Source organism: Phytophthora parasitica (genome assembly GCF_000247585.1).
Source record: "Phytophthora parasitica INRA-310 unplaced genomic scaffold supercont2.56, whole genome shotgun sequence".
Lineage (NCBI taxonomy): Eukaryota > Oomycota > Peronosporomycetes > Peronosporales > Peronosporaceae > Phytophthora > Phytophthora nicotianae.
Genome location: NW_008649042.1, coordinates 127,983 through 136,984, shown reverse-complemented (window position 1 = coordinate 136,984; position 9,002 = coordinate 127,983). Strand labels below are relative to the sequence as shown.

At 45.4% G+C, this 9,002-nt stretch overlaps 5 protein-coding genes across 5 annotated transcripts; 1 reads left to right on the top strand and 4 right to left on the bottom strand.

The window, feature by feature from the left end:
* Nucleotides 1-549: 549 nt before the first annotated feature.
* PPTG_16197 (hypothetical protein) lies at nucleotides 550-1,280 on the top strand (the record flags this gene model as incomplete). The annotated part of the gene is made up of 2 exons (XM_008913819.1): nucleotides 550-679; nucleotides 746-1,280. The coding sequence occupies 2 exons, from the start codon at nucleotides 550-552 to the stop codon at nucleotides 1,144-1,146; spliced, it is 531 nt and encodes a 176-aa protein (XP_008912067.1). The 3' UTR covers nucleotides 1,147-1,280.
* Nucleotides 1,281-1,815: 535 nt separating this feature from the next.
* PPTG_23903 (hypothetical protein) lies at nucleotides 1,816-2,889 on the bottom strand (the record flags this gene model as incomplete). The annotated part of the gene is made up of 2 exons (XM_008913818.1): nucleotides 1,816-2,097; nucleotides 2,740-2,889. The coding sequence occupies 2 exons, from the start codon at nucleotides 2,887-2,889 to the stop codon at nucleotides 1,816-1,818; spliced, it is 432 nt and encodes a 143-aa protein (XP_008912066.1).
* Nucleotides 2,890-4,309: 1,420 nt separating this feature from the next.
* On the bottom strand, nucleotides 4,310-5,060 carry PPTG_23902 (hypothetical protein; the record flags this gene model as incomplete). The annotated part of the gene is made up of 2 exons (XM_008913817.1): nucleotides 4,310-4,318; nucleotides 4,866-5,060. 2 exons carry the CDS (start codon nucleotides 5,058-5,060, stop codon nucleotides 4,310-4,312), a joined length of 204 nt encoding a protein of 67 aa, XP_008912065.1.
* A 1,774-nt stretch (nucleotides 5,061-6,834) lies between these two features.
* On the bottom strand, nucleotides 6,835-7,434 carry PPTG_16196 (hypothetical protein; the record flags this gene model as incomplete). Its single annotated transcript, XM_008913816.1, has 3 exons — nucleotides 6,835-6,977; nucleotides 7,203-7,221; nucleotides 7,348-7,434. 3 exons carry the CDS (start codon nucleotides 7,432-7,434, stop codon nucleotides 6,835-6,837), a joined length of 249 nt encoding a protein of 82 aa, XP_008912064.1.
* A 325-nt stretch (nucleotides 7,435-7,759) lies between these two features.
* Nucleotides 7,760-8,412, bottom strand: PPTG_16195 (hypothetical protein; the record flags this gene model as incomplete). Its single annotated transcript, XM_008913815.1, has 2 exons — nucleotides 7,760-8,037; nucleotides 8,115-8,412. 2 exons carry the CDS (start codon nucleotides 8,410-8,412, stop codon nucleotides 7,760-7,762), a joined length of 576 nt encoding a protein of 191 aa, XP_008912063.1.
* Between the last annotated feature and the right edge of the window lie 590 nt (nucleotides 8,413-9,002).

Sequence of the window (9,002 nt, the reverse complement as noted above, 5' to 3'; positions counted from 1 at the left end):
TTTACAGGGGTATTTCACATCGAATTATAGAAAGGGGTAGGGGCTATCATTATAATCTCACGACTAGGGACCATTTTTTTTGAAAAAAAACCTCGTTACTAGAACGTCTTCTATCGACTCACCAAGTGTTTAATAGCACCTGATTTTTATGGGCTAACAGTCGCTAAAGTCGAGACGAGTTTTTATGGAACCCGCGAAGGGTCGGTTTGTATCAGGCTCCGAGGAATTACGGCTGGCTTCAAGGATTTGAGAGGGAATAAGAGATGGATGCATGAGTGGGCCACTGAAGCCGCTGGTACCTATAAAGTGGTGGGATAGCAAACCGGTGGTTCATGTGATCTTGAATTGGAGAGAGTAGCAAGAAGGGCGAAGACAGGTGAGCAGCACAAAGCGCCGTGCCCGAAAGATGTGAAAGATTAGCACCGGTATATGGGCGGAGTTGATGTGCATGATCTACTCCACTTGCAACGGTACTTACTACAGCGAGCGGTTACCTTTCAAAAGTAATACAAGTCGCTGTGTCTGGACTGGTGGATCTTACTATTGGCAATGGCTACATTATACATCGGGCATACCACGAAGCGTCCACTGACACACGTCCAGTACATCCGCAAACTGCACTTGGAGCCCATCCACCTGAAGGACGCAGATATGTACGAAGACAACACGTTTGGAGCTGGTAAGTATTCTATATTCGTGTTGTATGTACAGGGTAGGCTAACCGTTATATGTGTACACACCCCAGATCACCACCACCACCATCTTCTATCGAGACCTCCGCTCAAGACGCCACTGCACCGGATGAAAGGGCTACTGCAGAGTATGTTATCCATTATTCAAATCAAGTGGACGAGTGGAGAAATCAATCGGGGCGGCATGGTGATCCCCATGCTACGGTCTGACGGGAAACGCGGAGAAACGATGACGTACTTCTGTGATGCCTGCTTCAACGTTCTGCCAGTGTACCTCTGCATGAAGCTGAAACACACCATGGATGAGGAACTGCATAGCTGCTGGGATTTATGGCACAACAAGTTCAAGAACAGCACATATATCCCAGACTATTGGCAAGGCAAGATACGTCTGCGGCAGTCGCCTGCCAAGCGCCACCGATCTCCTTCGCAAGAAGAGAAAGCTTCGGAGTGAGCATTCTAGTGTAGCGCCCATTTAATGATGAACACCCATAACCACAGTAAGCGGTGAGAATGCATGTCGTCTAAATGTTGATTTTTGCTCTATTTGTTTGGGCGGCTCCAACACATTAAATATGTAAGCAACCATTCAGCCACTATCAGTACTTTCTGGTTTGATCTACTCGATATCCTTAACTGGCAAGTTTTAATTAATCTCACCATTGATATCCTGAAATCTTCGGCTGCGAATGGTGTCGAGAACGCGTCCTATGAATTGGACTGTATAGTTTCACCTGTAGCATTTCAAAATACAATTAGTTGCAGTATATCACGTGGACTTGCAATTCTAATCTAGTTTGCCGGGTCACATTTTCTGGATTGTGTGGCACCTTCCAATAACAGGCGGATACCCAGCACTATTTGCAGAAATCGCATCGGTCCAATGATCTCGTTGTGACCTTCCTCGGCCAATATCATGCGTTGGATCCTCGCCTTCACAGCTTTTTCGCAGTGGTTGCCAATAACTCGTTTCTCGCCGCAACGAAGTGATTCGTTGCTCCACGCAACCATCTAGCAACAGCTTTCCCAGCGCTGAAAAACATGCAACGCTCTGATTACGTCGCGACTCACCCGTGCGTCGCCACAGTAAGTCACGGCCTTAGCCATTTCGGCGTTGACGAAATCAACGGGGACCCATCGCCGCGTTGTGCGCAAGTGCAACGAGCTTCATGCGCTGGATTGCCAAAGCCGCACCTGTGGCAGTTCGGCCCACAGCATCAGAGACTCGAGTCTCCTCACGCTGAAACTCAGCGATTCTATCCGGAGCTAATGTGAGCTTTTCCAACCTTGGTTTGTGCGTGATGACGATACTGTATCGGTGTTGAATGCGTGAAAGGGCCACATAGGCAAATGCTACATTTGGGATTGCGTTCGAGTGAAACATGATATATGGACACGTTAGACCCTGATATTTATGGACTGTCATTGCATATGCCCGCCTCAGTGGAATCCCTCTTCGTAGTACGCGGAGATCACTAGACGCTTTCCCCCATGAGATTTCCTTCGGTAAGATTGGAATAATATTCGATACGTCATCTAGAAGTGAAGGTTCCAAATATGGGTCAACTATCTGAACTAGAATTATTAGTAAATCACTACCAGTGACAAACATGAAGTCGTACACTTTGGCATTTGTACCATTACATATTCCTGCAGACTGAGCAATATTAAACGTAAGAGTGACAGGAGCACCAATATAAATTTTCCACTGCGATTCAGCAGGCTGGTTATCATGCGAGGTTAATACTTCTGGTTGTTCAACTTGTTCAGGTTCATCAGTGTGGCTTATAAAAACATGTTGCGATGGAGCAAAAGAAGCTATATTGCTGGTATCGCGGGTAGATCTTAGAAGATCTAATTTGTGTTGCCGCACTAATTTTGCGTTTCACTCCTGCACAAGCTCTCTGTCAAGATGCTGCTCTTGTACCTCGAAAATTTGGGCAATACAACTATCATCTGTGAGAGGTAAATCCTGAATCGATCACCACGGCACATACAATAACACTTCCGAAAAACAAAAGTTTAGATTAGCGGAGCTGGCACTCACCCAAGGTGATTTTTGGTCGACAACAGGCTTGCTGCGACGTTTAATATACCCTTCACGGTCGCAGCGTTCCCACGTATCAAGTTCATCAGGTTTATTCTCGTTAATGGAGTCTACAACATCATACTCCTCGATGAAAGTAGCAAAACGCATTGTTCTAAAAAGCTCATTTCTAGGGCGATTCATGTATGCTCGTTCGTTTAGCTCAATTCGAAAAGAGTCGGAATTAGCAGTATCTGCTAGAGCCACAAGGTCGTCCAGGCCTTGTGGTTCAACACGATAGTATCGCTGCGAGTGGCGCAAAACCTTCACTTTTACAACTGACCGCGATTTACTGTGCATGGGTAACTTTCGAAGTAATATGTACAATGCTTCAGGAGCACCAACCTCACGTACGTACAGAAAGAGTTACATTGGCTACACGTTTAAGAATAGAGTGGTAAGGGAGATTTGGATCACAGCGTTGAACTGATTTTTGCAATTACTAGTCTAAATCGAAGTGTATCAGGTTCTGCCTTACTAATATAGGCTCCTGCACACTCAGCAGCACCATAAGAATTACCTATCAACTGTAAGTCCATATTAGCACGCCAAGATGACAGCAAGTGCGGTGAATAGTTGTTGATCGTAGAAACATGACGCTTTATTTTAACATTGAAGTAAGGCGTTCCATCTGAGCTTACACTCGTTTTAATATTTGTTTTAGAATCTAATTGCTTTGGGAATCCGAATCTACATTCATTTCCTTTCTTCCTGCAGGACGAATTGTCATTCCACACGTGTTGTTGCAATCGCAAGACGAGCCTAGACAAGTCACACTCCCATTCGGTCTCGACAGAAGGAGATCGTAATGCTAGAATATCCACTTCAGTATCTCGATGATCACAGCATGTAGAACACAAACACGCCAATTCTTTGACTGTCTTTGATAGTACTGAAATGTGTTTATCCACGTAGGCAGCAAGTTTTAACTGCCCCTCTTCTGTTTCAGACAGCTTTAGGACATCTGGAGCGTCCTTAATCCATAGCAAACAGTGAATGTGAGGCGAACCACGCTGTTAAAATTATACTCTCCAGAAAAGGTCAATTATTTCGCCGAGTGGCTTTGCTTTTCCGGATAATATGTTGTCAAAAAAAGCATGGAAACGTCTATTAAACTGTCTAGCACGTATGTCCGGATTTTCATTTAATAGCGTTTGCTTTCAGTGTAGGACAGCTTTCTACACTCGTCCGTGATTGACAATGGATTGCATGCACGAGCAAAATCGGGCCAAATAGTATCGGCAGCACTCAGCGTGAGGAAAAATGTTGGCCACCTCGTGGGCATGACACGATTTCCTATCATGGTCATTAAATCATCACACAAATTCGATCAGTACAACCCGCTCCCGCGCACTACTCGAAAAAACGGTTTTAAGGACTCTAATACTTGAATTGCAGCGTTCAACTCCTCCTTCTCATGATTAGATGCTCGATTTTCTGATTCAGAGTTTTGATTTCTCCCGCAACCAGCTGTGTTGATAGCCTCCGTTCGACTTTCAGTAACGGATACCCTCCGGACAAGTCCGTCAATCTACTTGCGCTGTATAAAATTCATTCAGAAAAACTTTAAGTTTCGATGAATGATAAAGCGCCTATCATGAAATGTCATCAAGTGCGCACAGAATTCGGATAATTTGTACTCCTGTACTCTATCTTCTTCCTTGTCAAGTGGGTGGAAGCTACCGATATCATCCGAAAACAACGTCGGAAAGCAACACTGCATCATTTGTTTTGTTCGGTACTCGTCGATTGGGTCCTGTTGACACTTAAGTTCGCCAACTGGTAGTTTTGAATATGTAGTATCTACGCCTACAGCACTTAAAATTTGTTCCAACTCACTTCTCTTACTAGTATAATTTCCTTCTAATTCAAATAATTCAGTCAAGTTTTCCGTAACATCCTGAGAATCGCTAAGGCTCTCACTGACCGACTCGGTGGCGTCTTTTGACGAAGAAGAGTGTCAATCGTGCTTACAGTAGCCCGTAATACAGACGTACATGAGCATGCTTCGGAATCGGTTTCAGCACTAGCCTGGGCTTGTCGAGTTTCATTACCAGACTGTATCAAATCGTTCGCTTCAATATCACCAGTGCTGTAAGTAGTCCAATCACTTGCTTCTTGAAATTGACGTCCTCACCCGAATTTGAGACCAGACCAATATTCTCGGCGTTTAAACTGCTGTTTTCGGTATTTGCGTTGACACTGTTCAATTGCTGTACATGTCCTCGAAGCGTTTGAACTTCATCATCCGTTACTGGAATACTGGGGATCTCTTCATCCATATTCATATCTTCAAGATCTTGGAGTTTTGCTCTGAAATTGATACAATCTCGTAGAGAGGTTTGTTGTCAATTAACCAACGCAAAGCACGACGCACTAAATGATGGCGTACTCTAAAGTAGTTTGTGGCCTTGTCGGACTTAGCCGCTAAGAACACAACACCGCATGACTTCAATGGTCGTGGTAGTTCTCGTACGACTTCTCCAGGCTCATTCCAGTAGTTTATTGCGTTGCCACGTGTAAACTCTTGTTCATCTCGGTATAGATTCACGCACGTAGTAAACGAAATGCCCAAACCCACCAGGCGCGCTTCGATTCGGTTGAGTGCAGCGAGCTCCTCCGGCACATCCCTCAGTCGAAATCCGCTGGCTCTAGAAAACTTGGGTATTGTCTGCGATCGTATCGCTCGGTAGCATCTATCACAGAGCCAAATGGATTTGGGTCCCTCATTCGGTTCACCCCAGGCCTGCCTCAATAATGTCAACTTTGCCGTCTTCATTTCTAAGCGGATTGAAAAATGCGGCATCCGGATCAAACAACTTGAGTATAGCATTGGTAGAATTTGCCAGTTCGCCACAGTTACCGCACACCCGAAACAAGTGTTCATCGATGCAATCAAAAAAGGCTTTACATGACAGTACATTGCATATGTCAAATGACTTTCGGGTGCAGGTTAAAGATCGGGAAACAGCGTACCTTTACGATCAAAGGTAAGACTTTCTTCGAAACTTGATGTATCAGTGCTTTTAGGTTTCTTACGGCACTTGTTTTCGAGGAAGACGTTGAGCATCGGCGTTCTTCTTTTTGGTTTCATCCCGTCGAGAAAGTCTCTGCCTTTCGTTTTCTTCTTCCAGTGCTTCGACTGACGATCGCCGCTTTGTTTGCAGCCGTCGGTATTGATGACCGCTAGCCGCTATCTGTTTGAAAGCACGCTTCCCAGCCTTGGCGCAACGAGGTGGTTCCTTAGCCGTCCTTGTCATGATGGATCGGAATCAATTGTGGTTGTGAAAATTCGCTGAACGCACGTTTAAAAAGCATCTACACAGCAGACTCGCCGCTTCGATTTTTTTTGCAGCTGATACGGCTGACAACACTTGATTCGACAAACGTGCCAATTTAGTAGCACATCCACCGAACACTTCAAGTATATAATGGCAGTGATTACAATAATCTACCAAATCTTGTCGTCACAATTATCTCCAGTTTTTCTGCGGTCTGCATGGACCGACGATGCTAGCGGAATGAACCCAATACATTTAGTGTGCGGCGTTGAATACTACTGCTACCTCAACTCTCCAAGTGTTAGCGCACGACTACTACAAGAATCCTTTGCAGTTTGTTGCTTTGCAGAGACACTTTATTTTTTTGCCTTCATACAAAACGGTTATCGTTTGGTGAGCGGTGTGAGTTGTAGAAGCTGTTCAGCGTACCTTGGATCGAACAAATTTAGCTCCGTAGCGGATAGTAATCTCTTCACCGCGTGTGATTGTGCGATTTGCGAATAGGCCACAGCAAACCTCACCAACTACTTCCCATCGCTCTACATCACAGTTGGGAAAGCAGCTATGATTGGCGAAGCGGGCAATGCCGTAGCGAGCGTCAATTACTTCATTGGCTGTCACAGCCATATCATATGAGTGTCTTGAACCGACGATCTGTCCAGCAAAACCAATTAATCCTATTACCAAACTTCTATTGCTAGCATCGTGAAAGGTTTTAGCGTACCTGTTTTTCTCGGCTATAGTACATCTCGGTGCTCACCACGTCGCCAACGTACTAGGCCACAAACTCGCCTTTCTCAATGAGATCATCGGCCATCAAAGCAATACCGTTTCCGGGCGTACTGTCAAGCGCAAGTGCAGCTTGGACTCCTTGCTGCATGCGCTGGTTCCCGCACTTGTGTCCGGTGCTACAGTGATCTAAAACGCACTCGGTTTGGGTCTGTCCAATGTATTAGCTGAAATACAAAGCGTATGCAAGATTGAAAACTATTAGTTACGTACAGCGCGATTTTCATAGTGTGATACACATATTTGAGTCCAATTAGGAAAAGGAGCACAGTTACAACAAGGAAAATCGTCCTTCGATGACACCAGCAGATGGAGTTAGTAGGGAATTAGCGACGTCGTCCCCTCAAAACTTACCACTTGGATCGCGCTCGACCTACATATGTAGACATTGTGACGAACATCATCGTATTCAACAAATGCCTGAAGCACAGAACGCTTGGATTCATGCTGAGGCTTGTTAGATTTGGATATAATATATATCAATTAGGTTGACACTTACGAAGAACTGCTGCCGCTGGTTTCCACGGGAATCGTGAGAATCTGTGGTGCCAGGAATGCGGAATGTATCTAGCTTGAACTGCTTCATCTAGAGTGAGGTTGGTGGTATCTCTCAACTGAGAGTGGCTGAACAAAGGTGAAAGTGAACCCCAACTTCGAGCCCATCATGCGCTGTTTCTTTTAGATGTAGTACTGGCTAAAATCACGTATTGCCTAGGAGCTCGTCTTCTTAAGCGAATTGTGACAAAATGAAGTAAGCCAATTTGGTGTGTTATCAAAGAATTTCATTCAAAGTTGAATATAGTGCAAGCAATCGAGATTTGGTCGAATAGCTAGCCTAACATGTACCTAGAGACCACGAGTGGCCGCTAAAAATCAATGAACACTACACGGGAGAGCCCACTTGGGGCTATTCACAGCTGGTCACTACTCTTGCTGCGAGTCGTGACGGCAGCATTACCCTCGCCCTCCTTGCCCTCCATATCAATGTCGTTTTCCGAAACCGGCTCAGCAGCAGCACTCTTCGCACTTGAACGCCCCACACTCAGCTTGTTTTTGCCTCCTTTCTTCAGGACTTCTCGGGTCAGCTTATGCGTTTTCATGGGTGGATGTTCCTCAAATATTTTGTCGTTGTCGTCGCATTTAAACCACACGCTTCCCTTGGCGATGTCGGCGTAGAATCTGACGCCATCTCCATTGCGAAATGTGTAAACAGCTCCAGATTGGAAGTCAAGGTTGGCCTTGAACCCTTATTTGGCTTGGCATCACACACCGTTACTTGGACAATATAGGGCTTTCTCGCCAGAGTCATTAAATCGTCTAGGGCGCTCGAAGTTGGCTCAAAAACACCGTGTTGCCTGGCGTCCACACAGGTTACTCGCGTGCCACGCCCACCGTTAACACGCTCCGATGACAGGCAGCAACACGTGAGCGTGACAGTCACAGCAGCAGCCGGCTGAGACGTCGTAATAAACTCACGAAAATCGCCCACACGCGAGAATAGGTTCACAGCTTCTTCCTCTTTCTGCTTTAGAACGCCTTCTTGTCTTGCTTTGAGAAGGTTCATCGTGTTCGTCCAGCAACAGAAAGCAAACGGTTGATCAAGAGAAGGCAGAATGAGGCTGCAAAAGATGATCGATGCGTGTAGATTGGCTTGCGATAGGCAGGCACATACAATCGGAGCTTTCTTACCTAAATTTACACTATTAAATTATTCAACGAAAGCATCCATTTCCACGTTTTGATGCACATCTTTTCGTTGAAGTATCTTCGTTGAGCATCTCAACGAAGAGTAGTTCGTACCAACCCAGCAACCAGTAGTGCTGTGGCTCAACAACTGGTGTACCCACCTTCTTTTGGCTGGCATGTTGTTGTGGAAATCATGCAGCCTATTCATTGGGGGGGGGGGGTCATACAGTCTATTAAGGCCAACGAATTCTGTCCAAAATGTTTGATATTTGGCCTAGCATCCTACCGCCGCCCGATCTCATTCATAACTCGTCGTTATCAAACGCACTAGTACTAATTCGGGTATGGTATAATGATCGACAACAGGTCACAAAGGTCTTCAACAAAGCGCAACTTTCTTAGAGTTTTATAGGATGCTTTACCGTCAACACATCGTTCTGCACCAGAGGTGCAACCTAATTACCACTA